The 21,054-nt window shown below is 41.7% G+C and overlaps 1 protein-coding gene across 8 annotated transcripts in view; it reads left to right on the forward strand.

Annotated features, from left to right (window-relative positions):
- Sanbr (SANT and BTB domain regulator of CSR) overlaps nt 1–21,054 on the forward strand; it is a 62,382-nt gene that overhangs the window by 19,605 nt on the left and 21,723 nt on the right. For all 8 annotated transcript variants that reach the window (XM_059275301.1, XM_059275297.1, XM_059275299.1 and 5 more), the window contains 6 exons: nt 3,659–3,745; nt 3,849–3,959; nt 7,766–7,889; nt 10,285–10,437; nt 18,373–18,518; nt 20,320–20,419. In XM_059275301.1, coding sequence (XP_059131284.1) covers nt 3,659–3,745; nt 3,849–3,959; nt 7,766–7,889; nt 10,285–10,437; nt 18,373–18,518; nt 20,320–20,419 — 721 coding nt within the window. The remainder of the gene's footprint in view (nt 1–3,658; nt 3,746–3,848; nt 3,960–7,765; nt 7,890–10,284; nt 10,438–18,372; nt 18,519–20,319; nt 20,420–21,054) is intronic.

Raw genomic sequence — 21,054 nt, forward strand, 5'->3', positions numbered from 1 at the left:
TGCTGTCGCGTTCAGGAAGTCTTTGCCTCCCTACGGGAATGTTAACATCTCTGTTCTTTCTATTCTTCGCTCTGAATTGATTGCTTTGTATAGTATGAAGTAGGAATCAAGGTTCATTTTTCAATACTTGTAGTTGATGTAGCATCGTATTTAAAAGATCTTTCTTGAGCCAGAAGTGATACATGCCTTTAATCCCAGCATTCAGGGACTGAAGCAGCAGGATTGTCCTGAGTTTTAGGCTTGCCTGAGCTACAATTGTAAAATCCAGGCCAGCCTGGCCTTCATAGTGAGAACCTGCAGCAAAGACAAAAAAACAAAACAAAACAAACAAACAAACAAACAAAAAACAGAACAATCAGTAAAGAAAAAAATGAAAGGCCATCCTTTCCCCACCAAACTGCAGGGTCATCACACCCCAGTCAGGTAACTGGATGAGATCTCTTTCTGTGTTCATCTCATTCATAACATGGTAACTTACCCATTCTTCAGTCAATAGCACTGACTCTGAAAAAAAATTTATTTTTTATTGTTTTTAAATGTGTGGCTTCCTCTGCATAGTATGGGTGCATATGAGTGCAGATGCCTGTGGAAATCAGGGCCTTGGATCCTCAGGAGCTGGAGACACAGACTATTGTAAGCCTGCCCAGGATGTGTGCTAGGAACCAAACTCAGGTCCTTTGTAAGAACAGTATGCATTCTAAACTGCTGAGCCACTTCTCCAACTCAAGTAGTGCCCAGTCTAAATTAAGGCAGTGTTAGAATAATTGTGGTGTGGTTGCCACCCAGCCATTGTGGGTTCCTTGCATTGCCCTACAGATTTTTCTCTTTTTTTACACACATGCAAACCACTTGGAATTGGGAGTTAATATTGAACCTGGAGATCCATTTGGAATGATTATAGGATCTTTTTTTAAAAGATTTTTAAAAAGTATGTGTGCATGCATGGGTGTGTGTGTGTGTGTGTGTGTGTGTGTGTGTGTGTGTGTGTGTGTGTGTGTGTTGAGTGCCAATGCCTACAGAGACCAAAAGATGGCATCAGACTCCCTGGAGTTATACATTTATGAGCCACCCAGTGATGATACTGAGATCTAACTGGGGTCCTCCATGAGAGCAATATGCACCATCTCTCCAGCCATGATTTTAGCATCTTAATAATGCCAAATATTATGATTTGCAAACACAGTATAACTTTCTACTTATTTATTCAGAGGTATTTACTTTCTCATTGCTATTATAAATGCTATTCTGATTTATTTGCTGTTAGCAAGAGAGTATTAACAAAGGTTACCTATTACCTAAAGTTTTGACAGAGAAGTAGCAGTCAGGGCACCTAAAAAGGCCAGCGGAGTAGAAAGGAAGGTAAAATCAAAGGAAGTTTGGAAAGGGGAAAGTGATTGACAAAAATGTGTGGGCCACTGCTCTTGTATAGAGGAAGACAGAAATGTGACCCACTGGATTCAGAAAGTTTTCCAGATGTTTGCTCTGAAAGATTGCTCAGAAAAAGAAAGAAGAGGGAAATTCATTGCGATAAGTGGGCTCAAGAGAGGATATTTTTAAGGCGGTACTAGGGTTTTTGATGTGCTGATCAGAATGATCCTTTAAAATCAGGATGATTCATTAAAAGAAAGAGAAATTGATAACAAAGAGGATTATCCAAGAATTCAGCCCTTAAGGGGAACAGCGTATAACAAAATTACCTGAAAACAAAATACCCAAAAATGGGGATGGAATCCAAACTCCGTACGTGGCCTTTAAGACCAACTGATAATACATAGGAAAAGCTGGTAGGAAGGACACACTTGGGAGACTTCTAGTTAGTTATATTATGCTTAATAAGTACTTAACATTTCTTTCCTAACACTGTATTATTTAAAAACATGTAATTTAATCCTCATAAACCTTAGGAGATTGTAATTATTAGCCATACTTTGCTATTTTTTATTTGATTTACCATTAGAGTGGGTGGAGCACCTGGCACTTGACCAGTGAAGGTCAGAGAATAACCTTTCGAAGTCCGTTCTTTTCTTCTTTTGTTTTTATCTTCTCAGCACCTTGCTGGCCCCTTTAGCCATATGTTATAGACCAGAAAACAAAGTTCAAAAAAGCAGGTTTGTGGCCAGCCGTGGTGGCGCACACCTTTAATCCCAGCACTCGGGAGGCAGAGCCAGGCGGATCTCTGTGAGTTTGAGGCCAGCCTGGCCTACAGAGTGAGTTCCAGGACAGGCTCCAAAGCTAGCAGGTTGCTAAAAATCATATGGCTAGTTATTGGTAGACTTGGGTTGTTAAATCCTCAAATATTTAATCTTGAATATTCCAGTAACAAAGAACTGAAGGAAAGGCAGATATCTGCTTTTGGCAAAAATATTTTTGATAGATATGATGGCATGTTCCTATAACTCTAGGAGGCTAATGCAGGAGGATTGCTCCAAGTCAGAAGCCAACCTGAGCTACATAATGAAACCGTATTTCAGAAAAACAACACAAAATGTGAGCAAAAAACTGGGCATCATAGTGCTGGAGCCTGTAACAGCATTTGAGGCAGAGGAGGCAAGTAGATCCAGATTTAAAGATCAGCCTCAGCTACACAGTGAGTTTAAGGCTGCAAGAAATGCTTCCTTAAAACAACAACAACAACAAAATAAAACTGACAAGATTGCTCAGTGGTTAAATGCCCTTACTGCCAAGACTGATGGCCTGAATTCAGTCCTCAGGACCCACATGGTGGAAGGAAAGAACTGACTTCTGAAAACCATTCCCTCATCTCCATGCACCTACCGTGGCACATGAGTATGTACACACACACACACACACACACACACACACACACACACACACCCCAAAAATAATCATGTAATAAGAAAAAGAGAATCTTGATCAACAATAGGTTTATTAGAATAGCAAAAATGTAAGTGCCCCAAAAGAACCTCCCTAGGGAAGTATTAGTCTCATTTTCTACATGTATAAGGACAACACTTATTTTTATCACTGTAAACTTTTGGGCTGGGGAGATGGCTCAGTACATAAAGTGATGGCTGTGTGTGCATGAAAACCCCTAGGACCCATAAAAGAAGTCAGGCTTAACAGCATCTGTCTGTCTGTGACCCTAGTCCTGGGGGAGTAGAGACAGAAGGATCCCAAGGGCTTGCTGGCCAAGTCAGTCTAACCAAAATGACAACCTCCAGATTCAGTTAGAGATTCCTTTTTTAAAAATAAAGTGGAAGGCCGGGCGGTGGTGGCGCACGCCTTTTATCCCAGCACTCGAGAGGCAGAGGCAGGTGGATCTCAGTGGGTTTGAGGCCAGCCTGGACTGTTACACAGAGAAACCCTGTCCTGAAAAAATAAATAAATAAATAAATGAAGGAAGGAAGCAAGCAAGCAGTGGAGGACCAGAGAGAGGCTGTAACATTTACGAGCACAAAGAGCACATACTGCTCTTGCAGTTTCCAGCGTCAGTGTCCCGCAGCTCCAGCTGCCTGGACCTCCAGTTCAGGGGATTTGATGCCCTGCCTGTATGGGTACTTGCGATTATATGCACATACGCCATAGAGACACACATAATTTAAAAGGAAAGGAGGAGGGAGGGCAGGCGGGAAACAGACCACTAACATTAAGATACTAAATACAGACATTTAATTTATTGGCCATTTGTTTTTAATAGTAAACTTTTTTGTAAGAAGATTGAAAGACTGTTTGATCCTGAGTACTTCAATCCAGATTCTCGAAACAATGCAGCAACATTATATAGGTAACATGTTTTTCTTGGTATGCTATATAATATACCTATATTATTTAATTTACTACATTAAATTCTTTTCTTGAGTGTTTTTGACATTTCCTTTTTGTTATAGATGCTGTTTGTGTAAGAAACTTTTAACCAGAGAAACAGAAAGAAGAATTCCTTGCATCCCTGGAAAAATCAATGTGGATCGACATGGAAATATTGTCTACATCCACATAAGGTGCAGTAAAGAAAATATACAGTTTTTGTGTGTGAATTTCAAGAGTACTTATAAAAACATAACTTAATTTTTTCCCCCCGGAGCTGAGGACCGAACCCAGGGCCTTGCACTTGCTAAGCAAGCGCTCTAACACTGAGCTCAATCCCCAACCCCTTAATTTTCTGGTTTATTAGGACAAAGTCATGTTTGCTGTATAGTCTAAACTAACTTTGAGCTTAATGTTCTCCTGCCTCAGCTCCCAAGTGTCAGAATTATGTGCAGGCATCACTATACATATCCTGTATGACTACTTTTGTAAGGACTAGGACAGCACCTGAGTGTATATCTTACTTTGACTTCGAAAAATGCTGCTTTAAAACAAAGTTATTATAAAAGCTACCTTATATTTACTGAGTGAGTTTCATCATGTCCTAAAACTTCAAAATATTACAAATTATTAAATATTAGTATTAAAAGATTCTAGTCAGTGCCATTAAAATGATTCATCACTAACATTTTTGTTATCTGTTATATTGAATTTTACAAGAGAACTAAATTTATTTTCAGTTGATTTTTTTTCCAGTTTTTTTTTTCAGTTGATTCTTGATGAATGAAAAAAATTAAGGTTGGAGTTTCTATATCTATTCTGCAAACTTTGCCATACTTCATTAGCATATAATACATATTCATGCTTATATATAACACAAGATTTCATTCTGAGTTGGTGAACTATCTCAGAAGAACAGAAACTTTCTGGATGAATGTGTTATTTGATAATATTCTATTGCTAGGAATTTTTGCAAAGAGGTATTGTTGAGTCTATGAAAGCATTTAACAAGGTCATTCATTGCCATATTAAGTATATTAACTAGCTTCCCTCCTTCCAAGAAATCCAAATGACTGAACAAGCTAAAATACAGCCATATATGTAGTAGTGTGTGTACAGGTGCACAGACATGCATGCAGGCAAAGAACCATACACAAACTAATGTTTTAAGATTACGATAAGCTTTTGGCTGGGGCTGATGAGATGATTGCCACAATGCCTGACGACTTGAGTTTAATCCCCAGGACTCTAATAGTGGAAGGAGAAAACAGACTTGACTAAGCTCTCCTCTGACCTCTGCTGGCACTCAGTAAATAAATAAATGTAATTAAAACTTTTAAGTGTAGGAATGGAGAGATGGCTCAGAGGTTAAGAGCACAGCCTGTTTCCAGAGGTCCTCAGTTCAATTCCTGGCAACCACATGGTGGCTCTCAACCATCTATAATGAGATCTGGTGCCCTCTTCTGGCCTGCAGGCATATGTGCAGGCAGAACACTGTATACGTAACAAATAAATCTTTTAAAAAAATATAAAAGGGTAGGGCTGGTGAGGCGTCTCAGCGAGTAAAGGTGCTTTGCTCAGAAGCCTGGTGACCTGAGTTTGATTCTCAGGACCTATGTAATATGGGAGAGGAGCTATGACCTCAAAGAGTTATCCTCTGACCCACACCCACACCCACACCCCCTCCTCCACACACACGCACACAAAGAAGAAATCAATTATTTTAGAAAAACCAAGTGCTGAGGATGTAGCTCAGAGGTGGAGTGCTTGACTAGCATGCACAAGGCACTAAGTGTGATCCCTAACATACCTGAAAGAAAGATGAGAGAGGGGGTGTTCTTACAGAGGAGTACACACTTACAGGAAGTTGTTCATAGTCATCTTTAATACATGTAATACACAAAACAAAGCAAAGACCGCAGACATAATTCCATTGGCAGAGTGCTCGCTTAGCATGCATAATAAAGTCCCAGGTTTGACCCTCAGCACCGCAAAACTCAGGCATGGTAGTGCATATCTGTAATCACAGTACTCAAGTCATCCTGGGCTACATAGTGTTCAAGACCAGCCTGGAATGAATGAATGAGTGTGTGAGTGTGTGTGCGTGTAAAAGCCATTTTAAAGAACATACTCACTAAAATACTGACTGCTGCTTCTGGACGGCTCTTTCTCTGTACTGAAAATGTGTGAGTGGGCTGGAGAGAAGGCTCGGTGCCTAAGTCCAGGTTCCCAGCCCCCACACAAAGCTGGGTGTGGCGCATAGTCTTGTGACACAGAGGCTGGGGCAGAGGATCCCTGAAGCTCTGTGGTGAGCCAGTGCATCCAGAACAGTGAGCTCCAGGCTCAGTGACGCTCCCTGTCTCAGAACACTTAGATGGCGAGTGATAGGGGAAGGGACCTGACCTCGTCCTCTGGCCTCCATACACATGGCCAAGTTCACCCACATATACATGTTCAAACATGCAGAGACCACACATACAAAGTAACTTTAAAAATCTATAACCTGCATGTATACACGCATATACCCACATGAAAGCATACATCCATTATGCAAACACACACGCACACACCTATAACCATAGCCAAGTGTGGCTTACGTATGTAATCCAAGAACTTGAAAAGTGAAGGAGGGGCTGGAGAGATGGCTCAGCAGTCAAGAGCATTGACTGCTCTTCCAGAGGACCCAGGTTCAATTCCCAGCACCCACATGACAGCTCACATCCCCCTGTAACTCCACTTCTAGGGCATCTGGTGCCATCTTCTGACCTCTGTAGGCACTGCACTTAGCTGATGCACAGACGTACATGCAAACAAAACACATAAAATAAAAAAATAGGGTATTTTTTAAATAAGCAAATTGTCTTTAAAGCCGGGCACAGTGTCTCCATGCCTCTGACCCCAGCCTTGGGAAGGGTGATTTATGAAGGTCACTGCAGGTTCAAGGCTAATCTAGGCTGTAGAGTGTGATCCTGTCTTAATTTTTAAAAATCATCTAAATAATTTTTAAGACAGATGTGCCTGTGTGATTTGTAATATTCACACATTGTTATTTGCTGAACTAAGCACAAAAATCGCCAAAGTTTTTAAAGTTACAAACAGAGCCTTAGAAAGAAGCTGGATGTGGTAGCGCACCCCTATAATTCCAGCATTTCGGGGGCTCAGGCAGGAAGAGCTCATTGAGCTCTATGTGGCAAGTTCCAGGCCAGCTTGTGCTATCTAGTAAGAACCTGTCCCACATAAATGAATACACACACACACACACACACACACACACACTGTAGTTACATGTGGCCATAGCAAATACATAAGCAAATATGGTTTATGCCTTTGCTGGTTGTTAAAATTTATATAATGAAGACCTGGTTGTATAATACTGTATTGCTCAAATAGAAAATCCTGTTTAAGAATAATGTAATAAGTCATCATGTTATTGAAGTATTTAGGAGCACTAATAATTAATAGCAGCACACCTTACAACATGTACAGTTCAGATAAAAATCTCAGATCTTATGAGATGGCTTGGCAGGCAGAGATATCTGTCACCAGGCCTAGTGACCTGAATTTGACCCCTGGAACTCCCAATATGAAGGAGCAAACTGACTCCCACAGGTTTTCTTGTGACCTACAGACACGCACACACTCATACTCATGCATGCCATGGCACATGCACTCTCACACACCCACTTACATAAACAGTAAACAATTTTTAAAAAGTAAAAATGAAATAAAGGCCTTTTAACCAACATTGCATGATTCTTAACTGCTGACCTGCTCAAACTGTTTAATTAATAATATTTAACTCAACAAAATAAGTGTGTATTCAGCCTTCTCATACCTTCTTCTGTTGTCCAAAGAATAAAGAAAGTGTACCTACTTTTCAGTGTAGTCCATACCACACTGTCATTTGAAGAATATTCTTGGAAACAAGCCACAAATGTTAAGACATTGGGTTAAAACAAATTGTATTTCTCACTTAAAATAATTGAGGCTTTTTCTCCAGAGATAAAACCTGGGATGTACATGAGTATTTGAATAGTCTTTTTGAAGAATTAAAATCTTGGAGAGATGTATACTGGCGCTTGTGGGGAACGATCAACTGGCTGACTTGTTCAAGGTGTTACCAGGTGAGGTTTTAAAGAAAGTAGTGCCGAGAACAGTGGCCTGCTACGCGGTGTTTGCCCCTGCCTTTATGTCTTCCTCTCGTGTGTATTGCTGAAACAGTTCTTGTCAGACTTCCAGAAAAGCAGCAGGTTCTTTGTTATCTGATCCAGTTTTTCACTGTAAAACATAGACTCTTCACTGCTTTTGTTTGCAGCCAAACTGTTTCTCCACTGGGCCATAAATTTCCTTAGAGATTCAGAGTCTTTGGGCCATTTGTTGTCTTGGTTTTCAAGACAAGGTGTTACCATGCAGCCTTCACTGGCCTTGAGCTTATGATCCTCAGCTCCCTGGTGTTGCTGGTGTAGGTGTGTACGCACAGGTGTGCATGCACAGATATGCACCACCACACCCTTGCTTTTTGGTGACAATTGCATTCCCCAAAATATTTTGTTCCCTCCCTGAACACCAGCACCTGAGTCTCCAAAGGTGGATCTCAAGCTGTAACACTGAGCTGTATCCACAGCCTTGTTCGTGGTTTTAATGTTTTAAATTTAGAACAGAAGCACAAGTAGGTTAGTTCCTGAAGGCACGTATGATGGATTTTTGCACTCACAGTCATTCCTAACTAGTCTTCTGTAAGTCCAAGGTTTTCTACATCAAATCTCATATGAATGCCCTTCCTTTAGATTTCTCTCACTTGGTTTTTCAGTAGAGGGAAGGAAAAACAGGTCATCAAAACCATCAGAGTTTGGAATGTCAGCTCATATGAAAGACCTACTCACTGGGCTAACCCTGGGCTTATTGGAGTATTATCTTTTTTTTTTAAGATTTATTTATTTATTATGAATACAGTGTTCTGCTTGCATGTATGTCTGCATGCCAGAAGAGGGCACAAGATCTCATTACAAATGGTTGTGAGCCACCATGTGGTTGGTGGGAATTGAACTCAGAACCTCTGGAAGAGCAGTCAGTGCTCTTAAACCTCTGAGCCATCTTTCCAGCTCTTGGAGTATATCTTGTTGAGAGTACTACTCATCCATTTTTGTGTGGCTGATACATACGGTGATGTTACCACCATCAGGGCATAAACAATTTCATTATTCTTTGCCTGTGATGTTTTTTAAATCAGCTCCTCCTTAATGGTTGACAGTCACTGTCAAACCTGTGTGTGTGATCTATAGTTCCTCCTTTTCAGAGTGTCATTAGATAGAATCATACAGTATTTAGTTACTTGAGTCGACATTCTTTCACTCAAAGGAATGAACTTGAAATTCAAACATGTTGTTGCCTGTTACCATTTTCCCCTTTTATTGCTGAGTAGCCTTGTGTCGTATGGATTACACAGTGTGTTAACTGTTCACCAGCTGACACACATTTGTAGTGTTCTAGTTTGGAGCCAGTGTGAAGACAATTGCTATACATATTCCCAGTCAGGTTTTCTTATAAGCATGGGCTTTTAAGTCTCTTGAGTGATTACCTAGAATTGGAGCTGCAGTATAATAATCTAAGTTACCTTTTTCTAAATTTCCTGAGTCCTTTTGCATTCCTTTAGCCGTGTATGAGCATGGTAATTGTTCCATGTCTTGTTAACACGCTTGGATATTTGTCATTGTTGTTAAACTAGTTGTGAATTTTGCTTTTACCTTTTGAGTTTTTTATGAACTTACACATGGATTTGGAACCCATTCCATAACCATACCATGGCAAGTTATTTTCCTTAATGACTAGAAGTTGGGCCACAGTTTTCGTTAATACTGATACTAAGTATCAAGAAAATCAAGGAATAACCAAGTGAGGTGAAATTATTTGATATTTCACTGGAATTTTTAAAAAGTATTGATCAGTTTTAAAATGAGGTGTATATACTAAGATCAGCTTTACTCATTTGGATTTTTAATAAAGCACTTTTTGGTTTTGCTTTTTAGAAACTTCTTTGGAGTATAAGTGTATGCTGTAAAATTCATAATTATACAATTTATTGATTTTTTTCAGAGATTTCCCACAGTTGGTACCACTTACTGTATGCCATCCAGTTCTAGTACATTCTCATCTCATAAAGAGCCTCGTGCCCATCTGCTTCCACTTTTTTTTGGAGGGGGCTTTCGAGACAGAGTTTCTCTGTGTAGCTTTGGAGCCTGTCCTGGAACTCACTCTGTAGACCAGGCTGGCCTTGAACTCACAGAGATCCGCCTTGCTCTGCCTCCCAATTGCTGGCATTAAAGGTGTGCACCACCACTGCCCGGCTCCACTCAGTTTTCTTGCCTCAAATCCTGGCAAGTGTTCATCTATTTTGTAGATGGACCTTTTCTGTGCATTTCATATAAATGAGACATGCAGTATACAGTCTTCAGAAAAATATTTTTGAGGCATATTTCATTGTGGGACAGTTGTTGATTTTTATATATTTCTTTTACCCAGGCTTTTCTCTGTATTGAATTCTCACATTGTCAGTATCACACAGAAATGGTAGTTTATTCCACCACAATAAGTTCACTGAGCACTGTGGGCACTGGAATTTATCCCTGCTGTAACCAGAAGGTTCTTCGATTTGATCCCACTCAGCTCAAAAAGGTAAGATTTCCTGTTTTAATCTTTGATTAAACTTTGAAAGTTTCATATATCTATACAATGTATATTGATCATACCCATCCACCACTGTCTCCCTCAGCTCTCTTAGTACCCCCACCTCATTTCCCTCCCACCTTCATGGCTTTTACTGTTATTAATAACCCTCTGAATCTAGTTATTTTTGCCAGAGGAACTACAGGTAAGTTTTTAATATTCCCTTTTATAGTTTAGTCGCCCCTAACATTTTTATGTAAAATCTTTGTCTTTTTTAAGTGTAACTACGTCAATATTAAAAAAAAAAAAAAACTTCAAAGAGTACATACAGAAGTAAAGAAAGAAATACAAATCCCCCTTCCTACCACTCCTCAGTTTCTTAGAAGTAACAGCAGTTAACAGTTTGCTTTCAGTTCTTTTTTATTTAATCACTTTGACAATGTGATAATATATCTGACTACATTTATTCCTGCACACTCTCTTCCCCTCTCCGCTCTCTACTGTCCCCCACCCACTTTCATGTGTTTGTGTGTTGTTTTTGTGTGTGACCCACTGGATGTAACCAGGCTCACTCACACAGGCTTTGTTTTGAAACTGTCTACCAGAGCATGGATAAGTCACTAAAGGCAGTGACCCCCTCCTCCAGCAGCCCTCAGCTGCCATAAGCTCCTCTGGGTCGGGTCAGGTTCCATTAGCCCTTCCCCATCTATGACTAGATGTTTACTACAAGCTTAGTCTTGGGCCAACCCTATCACACAACCACAGCTGTTTTGAGTTCATCAGTACCATGACCATGTCAGACCCACAATTCAGATTTGATGGTCCTCCCTCAAGATCATCCAGCTCTTCCATTCTCTCTGTCTCCTTTCCCATGATGTTCCCCGAGCCTTAGAAGACAGTTTATGTTTACTGCTCTAGAGGGGGCTGGACCTGAGAGAGTGGAGCCTAAAAATGAGGAAGACTAGTCTCATCCAATAGCCAACGTTATTCAAAGCATCAGACAATTTATACCGTGAGGGTTAAGAAAGGTCACTTAAGTAAAGTTCTCATGAGTTCAAGCTGTACATAATCACAAAAGCAAGCTGCATGTGGCAAAAACCATCTTTTTCCATAGAGGCATATAAACAAATAACAGTAGCCAGCTGTAGTGAATTATCTAAAGCACACTCACTCCTGTCTGCTACACCTGGGAGGGGCACAAAAGCACATTCCAAGAACAGTTCCATGGTTTTGAAGAAAGTGAGGTCGGTCATAAGATCCTGTTTTCTTGGAGTTTTCTCACAAGCACTCAGAAGTCCCCTCGAATGATTCCATTCTTGGACGTGTTTGGACAGTGTGGATCTCCCAATTGAGAGTAATCACTCAGCAGTCACATGTTCTCTGAACCTTGACCAGCCATGAGCATTAACCTTAGTGTGCTGCAAAGAGCAGTTTTGTTGGTTCAAGCTAAAAGCAGCATCGTCCTGAGCCAGCTCCAGCATACTCCCTGCTGCCATAGTCTCTGCTACCATGTGTTCCGGATCTCTTTTCTTTCCTTTTTCCCAAAGAGTTATGTGAGCCAGGCGTGTTGGCTCACACCTGTAATCCTAGCATTCAGGAAGCTAAAGTGGGAAGACTGCCAAGAGTTCAAAGCTAGCCCAAACTACATGGTGAATTTCAGGCTAGCCTGGGCTGCAGAATAGAACCCTGACATAAGAAATAAAACAAATACATTTTAAACTGTCGGTAAGGTTGTTGTTGTTGTTGTTGTTGTTGTCGTCTGCTTTTTTAGTGTTTCTTTGAGGCAGGTGTTACTGGATATGTTATACTCTTTAAAAAAAAAAAAAAGGATTATTCAGCCAGGCGGTGGTGGTGCACACCTTTAATCCCAGGCAGGCCGATCTCTGTGAGTTCGAGGCCAGCCTGGTCTACAGAGCGAGATCCAGGACAGGCACCTAAACTACATAGAAAAGCCCTATCTTGAAAAAAAAAAAAAGTTTTCGTGTGTGTGTGTGTGTGTGTGTGTGTGTGTGTGTGTGTGTGTGTTGTCTGCTGCTGTGCATGTGTACATGTGTCCTTTGTCCATGAAGGACAGAAGAGGGCACTGGATCTCCTGAAACTGAGTTATGGTTGGTTGTAAGCCTCTATTTGGGACCTGAGAACTGAACTTGGATCCTTTGCAAGAGAAACAAGTGCTCTTAACAGCTGAGCCATCTTTCCAGCCCACTTTTTAAAAAAATTCTTCTCTCATATATTACATCCTGACTGTAGTTTCCCCTCTCCCCACGTCCACTCTAGATCCACTCCTCATTTCCCTCCCAGGGATATCAAGCAAACATGGCATATCAAGTTATAGTAAAACCAGGCACATCCTCTCATATTAAGGCTGGACGAGGCAACCCAGTAGGAGGAAAGGGATCCCAAAACAAGCAAAAGAGTCAGAGACAGGCCCTGCTCTGACTGTTAGTAGTCCCATAGGAACACCAAGCTACACAAACATATATGAAGAAGACATAGGTCAGACCCATACAGGCTCCATGATTGTTGCTTCGGTCTCTGAGCCCTGCTTAGTTGATTCTGTGAGGTGTTTCCTTGTGGTGTCTTGGCCCCTCTGGCTCCTAAAATCCTTCCTGGCCCTCTTCTGCAGGATTCCTTGAGCTCTGCCTCGTTGTTTGGCTGTGGGTCTCTATATACGCTTCTATCAGAGGTTGCTGAATAAAGCCTCTCTGATGATGGTTATGCTAGGCTCTGGTCTACAAGTATAGCAGAGTATCATTAGGATCATTTCATTGATCTTTTTGTTGGTGGTGGTTGTGTTTGGATCTATCCTGGATCTCTAGGCTATCTGGGTTCCTAGCCCTCCAAGCAGCGTCAAGTGTGGGCTCCCTCTTGTGGCATGGGTCTCAAGTTGAACCAGTCATCAGTCGGTCACTCCCACAAGTTCTGCCCCACCTTTACCCCAGCACACCTTGCAGGTAGGACCAATTGTAGGTCAAAGGTTTTGTGGCTGGATTGGTGCCCCAATTCTTCCACTGGAAGCCTTGCCTAGTTACAGCAGATAGCCCGTTCAGGTTTCATATCCCCACTAATAGGAGTCTTTGCTAGGGTCACCCTAGTGGATTTCTGGAAGTTTCCATTGCATTAGCTTTCTGCCTCACCCCCTGTTGAGAATTCTCTATTTAGATCTGTACCCCATTTCTTTTTTTATTTTTATTTTTATTTTTATTTTGCAATACAATTCAGTTCTACATATTAGCCCCATTTGGTTTACTGATGTCTAGTTTCTTGAGTTCTTTATGTATTTTGGATATTAGCCCTCTGTCAGATGTGGGGTTGGTGAAAATCTTTTCCCATTCTGTAGGCTGCCATTTTGTTCTATTGATGGTGTCCTTTGTCTTACAGAAGCTTTTTGGTTTCAAGAGGTCCCATTTATTAATTGTTGGTCTTGGTGCCTTTGAGACTGATGTTCTGTTCAGGAAGTTGTCTTCTGTGCCAATGCGTTCAAGGCTATTTCCCACTTTCTCTTCTATCAAGTTCAGTATATCTGGTTTTATGTTGAGGTCTTTGATCCACTTTTTGGACTTGAGTTTTGTGCAGGACAATAGATATGGATCTATTTGCATTCTTTTACATGCTGACATCCAGTTAGACCAGCACCATTAGTTGAAGATGCTTTCTTTTTCTATTCTATATTTCTGACTTCTTTGTCAAAAATCAGGTGTCCATAGATGTATGGATTTATGTGTGGGTCTTCAATTTGATTCTATTGATCTACTGTCTGTTTTTTATGTCAATACCTTTTGGTTTTTATTACTATAGCTTTGTAGTTAAGCCAGAAATCAGGGATGGGGATACCTCTGGAAGTTCTTTTATTGTACAGAATTGTTTTAGCTCCCCTGGGTTTTTTGTTTTTCCATATGAAGTTGAATATTGTTCTCTCAGAGTCTGTAAAGAATTGTGTTGAGATCTTGATGGGGATTGTGTTGAATCTGTAGATTTTAGTAAAGTGGCCATTTTTACTATGTAAATGCTACCAATCTATGAGCATGGGAGTTCTTTCCATCTTCTGATATCTTCTCTAATTTCTTTCTTCAAAGACTTGAAATTGTTGTCATACAGGTCTTTCACTTGCTTGGTTAGAGTTACCCCAAGATGTTTTAGATTATTTGTGGCTATTGTGAAGGGTATTGTTTTATTGCTGTAGCTAGAACTTAAAATATTATATTGAATAGATATGGAGAGAGTGGATAGCCTTGTCTTATTCCTGATTTTAGTGGAATCACTTTGAGTTTCTCTCCACTTAATTTGATGTTAGCTATAGGTTTGTTGTAAATTGTCTTTATTATGTTTAGTTATGTTCCTTGTATCCCTGATCTCTAAGACTTTTATCATGAAGGGGTGTTGGATTTTGTCAAGAGGCTTTTTCAGCATCCAGTGAGGCGATTGGTGGTTTTCTTCTTTCAGTTTGTTTATATGGTGGATTACATTGATGGATTTTTCATCAATGCAGCAGATGCAACCATTCCTGCATCTCTGGGATGACACCTACTTGATTATGGTGGATGATCTTTTTGATATGCTCTTGGAGTCTGTTTGAGAGTAAAAAAGAGTATTTTTTGCATCAATGTTCATGAGGGAAATTGGTCTGTAATTCTCTTTCTTTGTTGAATCTTTGTGTGGTTTGGGTATCAGGGTGTCTATGGCCTCAAAATGAATTTTGGTAATGTTCTTTCTGTTTCTATTTTATGGAATAATTTGAGGAGTATTGATATTAGCTCTTCTTTGAAGGTCCGGTAGAATTCTGCACTAAAACCATGTCTTTCTTGGGTGTGTGTTTTGTTCCTTGGTTTCTGTTTCCTTTCTGGTCTTCTTGCTAGAATGGTCTGTGGTTCAGTGGAGGGTCTCTACCCAAGCTGGGGGCTGGATTTCTGATGACTGGGGTGGCTTTTGGTCGAGTACAGGGGTTCTGCCCAAGTTGGAGATTGGAGTTCTGGCAGCCATAATGACCTCTGGTCGAGTCAGGAGTCCTCTGGGGTTCTGGGTGCCAGTGTGGCCTCTGGGGATCTAGGTGCTGGAGTGGCCTCTGATGGAGCAGGGGGCTTCCGCCAGAGATGTGAGTCAAGATAGGGTCCCATTTTTTTTAAAAGCTAGATTCTCATATATTCCCGGCTGCCTCAGATTTGCTAAGTAGCCAAAAATGGTCTTGAATGTCTGGTCTTTTTGCCTCATGTCCTGAGTTCTGGGATTACAGGCCTGTGCCACCACCCTTGGTTTATACAATACTGAGGGTTAATCCAGGATTTCTATGTATTCTGGACAAGCCATTCTATCAGCTGAGCCATCCCCAATCCAAAAAGGCTTTTTTGGTGTGGTTTTTGTTTTGTTGTTTACAGTACTAAGCCTTGAACTTCGAGCCTCATACATGCTAGACAAGTTCTCTACTACTAAACTGTATTCTCATCCCTTTTTCATGCAACAACTCACTTAGGTTATCTTTTTGTCATTTCATTTGACTTATAATGTATTAAATCATTCTCTTAGTAAAGAACATTTAGGTTGTTTGCAAATTGATGCTATTATAGTGTCACAGTGAACATCCTTGCATATGTCTTGGTGTGATAACTGAGTACTAGTATAGGTTAGGTTCCTTGATCACTAACATTTTTTAATTATTAAATTTATTTGGGGGGTATTGCCATGGCACACTTGTGTCTTCAGAGTACAATTTGCAGCAGTCAGTTCTGTTCTACCATGTGGCTACCAGGGATCAAACTCAGGTCATCAGGTTTTGTAGCAAGTACCTTTACCGGCTGAGCAATCTTACCAGCTTAACTACTATTTTTTTTAGTATTTTGAACATTGAAATTTTATATTTCATGAGAGAATGAAAGGAATCTAATATGCACTAAAATTGAGCCTTACACAGATGTGAGGGTGATCTCGCTGTGAAGTGTCACCCCACTGATCACCAGGGTTGGTTCAGATAACCTAGCTGACGAGATGAGTTTCTCTTTCTCACTCACGGCTCCATGTGTGTCTGTTCTGAAGCTGCACAACAGTGGAAGAGTGCACAAGTAGACCAGGCATGGTGGGTCACACCTTTAGTCCCAGCACTCACTCTGGAGGCAGAGGCAGGCGGATCTCTGAGTTTGAGAGGCCAGCCTGGTCTACAGAGTGAGTTCTAGGACAGTCAGGTCTGCATAAAGAGACCCTCTCTCAACAAATAAATAAATAGGAAAGATATATAGTCATACAGTGAAATACTATACATTAAAGCAAATATTGCAGTTACATGTAACAGCGTGGTTTAATTATAAAAACATAATGTTAAAGAAAAGAAGGCAAAACTAAATGCTGGTGTCTAGGCATATACCAGTAAGAGGCAAAAGGACAGAGAGAGAAGAGATGACTGTCAGCACTGCACACAAGACAGAGGCTGTCCTTTGAGAGGAAGGGGACAGTTACAGAACGGGGATGGAAGCAGGACGGGCTACTGAAGTGTTCTGTTTCCCTTTTTAAATGAATACCTCTGGGAGGACACACATGCCACAGAGTGTGTGTCGACATCAGAGGAGAACTTGGAGGACTGGGTTCTCTCCTTCTGCTGTGTGGGCTCCAGGGGTCAAAGTCAGGGCTCCAGACAGGAGCTTGAGCAGTCTCTCCATCCCATGTTTGTTGGTTGGTTGGTTTTTTAAGGTTTATTTATTTTTGATTATGTGTGTCTGTGTTTGGGTATATACATGTGAGTGAAGACGCCCACGGAAGCCAGGGTAACCTGGGACTGGAGCTCTAGGTGGTTGTGAACTACCTGGTGTGGGTGCTGATAACTGAATGCTGTTCCTCTGCAAGCGCAATACATGCCTTAACCACCCAGCCATAGCTCTAGCCCCCAGCGTTTTTTAATGTGAATGGTGATCATCTCAGGTATTTGTTCATATGTACGTTTATATTTCAATTTCTTTTCTGTATTTTTTAAGGGCAAAGTGTAAAATATGATGATTTGACTGAAAAAAGATAATTATGATTTGTAAAATATTTTTCTTCATTCTTGAGAATTTAATATAGGTATAAAATGAAATATGATTATATCACTCTTCATTTCTCCCCTCCAGCTTTCCCCATATGCCCACACATGTCCCCTTCCTAAGTTCATGTTTCTCTTTCTCTTGTTGATAACCCTCTAAGTTCAGTTAGGGCTGCCCGTATGTACGTGTAGAGGCATCCTCTGGAGCACAGGACTCCTACCAGTGGCCACATTCTCCAAGATGAATGACTCCCTTTCCCCTAGTAATTATCAGCTGCCAGTAGCTCCTCAGTAAGGGGTGAAATCTAAGTTCATCTAGCCTATCTGTGCCACAGTTCAGATTGGCTTGATCTTGCACAGTGTCTTAGTCAATGTTCTGTTGCTGTGAAGAGACTCCATGACTACAGCAACGTTTACAAAGGAAAGTGTTAAATGAAGCTTACATACAGTTTCAGTGGTTCAGTCCATTTTCCTCGTGGCAGACATGGTGCTGGAGAAGTAACAGAGTTTTACATCTGGATCTGTAGGCAACAGAAGGGGAGACAACTACATTAGACCTAGCTTGAGCATGTGAGACCATCCCCAGTGACACACTTCCTCCACCAGGGGCCATGCCCACTCCAAGGCCACACCTTCTAATCCCTCCCAAGTACTGCCACTCCCTGATGACAAGCATTCAAATATATGAGCCTGTGGGGGCATTCTTATTCACACCACCATAACTGCTGTGAGTTCATGAATGGGATACCCATGCCATGCCCAGAAGACGGCATCTCACAGCACATCTTCTTGTCTTACGCCCCTCCTTTTCTGTGATGTTCTGTGAGCTTTGGTGTGTGTGGCATGTTAACATACGTGTCCCATTTATGACTGAGCACTGCATCTCTTAAAAGATTGTTTATAGTGAACCTACCTCTAACAGTGTCTCTTATGTCTGACAGGGCTGTAAAGTGAGGGACCACATGGTTATTCTTCATGATCAAGGAGAAACTGATGATTTACTTTCTTGTCCAACTGCTAGAATACTGGACGATGTACACAAGCACAGAGATGTCATTGTTGTGCCTTTTTGTAAAGATGCAGTGAGGTGAGGAAAAAGAACACTAAGTGTTCGCTTATTCAGTGGTTTGCATTTCGTGTCCCCTCTCCCCCAGTGTTTGCCCACGTCACTAGTGGCTGTCCTCCTGTAGTCCCTGTTTCAGAGTGCTGGACTGAAGGGCTAGGGATAGAGCTTGGCGGTACAGCAGCTGCTGAGCTTGTACAAGGACCTGATCCCAGCGTCGCAGTGTGTGATCCGGGGAGGGAGGATGTCCTAGTTAGAGTTTCTGTTTCTGTGATGAAACACCATGACCAAAAGCAAATGGGGAGGAAAGGGTTTACTTGGCTTACACCTCCACACTGTAATCGATCACTGAAGGAAGCCAGGACAGGAGCTCAAACAGGGCAGAAGCCTGGAGGCAGGAGCTGATGCAGAGGCCTGGGAGGAGTGCAGCTTATTTATTAGCTTGTTCTCCGTGGTTGTTCCACCCTACTTTCTTATAGAACCCGGGACCACCAGCTCAGCGGTGGCCCCACCCACAGTGGACATGCCCCCCACTCCCCACTCCCACCTCAGTCAGTCACTAATTAAGATGTCTACGGCTTGGCTGCAGCCTGATCTTGTGAAGACATTTTCTTACTGCAGCTCCCTTGTCAAGTGACTCTAGCTTGTGTTCAGTTGACATGAACGTAGCCAGCATGGGGGGGGGGGGAACGACGGGGCGGGGGAAGTGTCTCTGAAATTATGGGGGTTTATACCAAGAACATAAAATAGAAAAATACGGGCAGTCCAAGGAGAGGAAAAACTAACAAAAAGAACTTGCTAACTAAAAATGTCCAGATTTTGAACCCAATTTTTGAAAATTTTGAGTTCTTTCCCCATCCCCCACCCCCACCCACCCCTGGTCTCACACCATCATCCTGGGGATCGAACCTCAGGCCTCAAGCATGCTGAACAAGCCTCTCTACCACCGAGCTAGCCCCAGTGCCGGATTGACACAAACAGGGAAGAAGTTGAGGGTGGGATCGTCTTTCCTTAACTTTGAACTCTTAATTCGGTCGTTTCTGCAGTCACTTCTGTCGTTCTGTAACCGTAACAGGCTGTGCTTGGGCTGCTCTAAAAGAGGCTTTTTGGAGAGCAATGCAGCACAGCAGCTTTTTACCACTACCACCCGAGGTAGGGTTTTCCTGTGGAGCCGTGGGCCTCTACCACCCGAGGTAGGGTTTTCCTGTGGAGCCGTGGGCCTCTACCACCCGAGGTAGGGTTTTCCTGTGGAGCCGTGGGCCTCTTATGGGATGATCTGCTAGAGTAATTACTAGACATTAAAAATGTAAACATTTGCGGGCATAGTGGCACAAGCCTTTAATCCCAGCACTAGGGAGGCAGAGACGGATGATCTCTGAGTTCGAGGCCAGCCTGGTCTACAGACAGGACTGTTCCAGAATAACCAGGGCAACACAGAGAAACCCTGTCTCAAACAGAGGTGGGGAAGTAAATCCTGAAGTGGCATCCTAATAGTTAAAAACTAAAATTCTATTTTTATAGTAATAAGGATCAGGACTGAGGCCAGTTGTAAGAACTTGTATTTCTTAAGCTATATGAAACATCTGTGGTAACAAAGTAGTCTGCATGAGTACAAAAGCACGGTGTGTGCAGTGCCTAGGGGAGCCGGAAAGGGTGTCACACTCCCCTGAGCTGGAGTGGCCGGTGGCTCCGAGGCACACTGTTGCTGCTGCACACCAAACCAGGTCCCTCCACAAGACAAGCAAGTGCTGAGCCTTCTCTCCAGCCCTCCTGTAAAATGTAAGAAATGGAATGTTTCTCTATAAAAATGTCCTTTTTATTCAAGTGACCCTGGGCTTGGCTCCTGTGACGAAAAGGGCCTGGAATATGACGTTTTACTGGAACCAAATACACCATGGGGCCCCAAAACTGGGGAGCTCAATGCTGTGAGTAACTTCTCTATTTAATGTATATATGTAAATGTGACACTGCTGATGACATTTTGTCTTTGACAGGAACCTAGTCTGTTTAAACTGATTATCCAATCATAATATGATACTGTGCTGAGTGAATAAAACTGTAAAGAGTGATAAGTAATATATTCTTTGACTTCAAAGAACTGATAAGGGTTTTCCTTATCTTAAGGCTTTCTATTATGGACAAATAATGAATTGAGAAATGAAGAAAATGTAAATGCATGTTTTATTCCCTTCTTGATCTAATATTTTATATGAAATTTTTTATTTTATTCAGAAATGTGTTTCATTTGTCAGAAGTTGTAAAACTGTAAAAATGTAAAGGTGACAGAAGAGCTTGATTCCCTGTGGTTCGGGTGATCCCTGATTGAAGCCCAGGGAATCTGTTAGCTCGTTGTTGCCTTTGACAGTTGATGTAGAATTTACCTGAGAAAGTGAGAAACTCCAGAAACTACTACATAAATAGGAGGTGATGATAGTTATTTAAGAATTACATATAGGGGCTGGAGAGATGGCTCAGCGGTAGAGCACTGCTCTTCCCGAGGCCCTGGGTTCAGTTCCCAGCACCCACATAGCAGCTCACAACTGTCTGTGACTCCAAGATC

This window comes from Peromyscus eremicus, chromosome 10 (assembly GCF_949786415.1).
Source record: "Peromyscus eremicus chromosome 10, PerEre_H2_v1, whole genome shotgun sequence".
NCBI classification, from domain to species: domain Eukaryota; kingdom Metazoa; phylum Chordata; class Mammalia; order Rodentia; family Cricetidae; genus Peromyscus; species Peromyscus eremicus.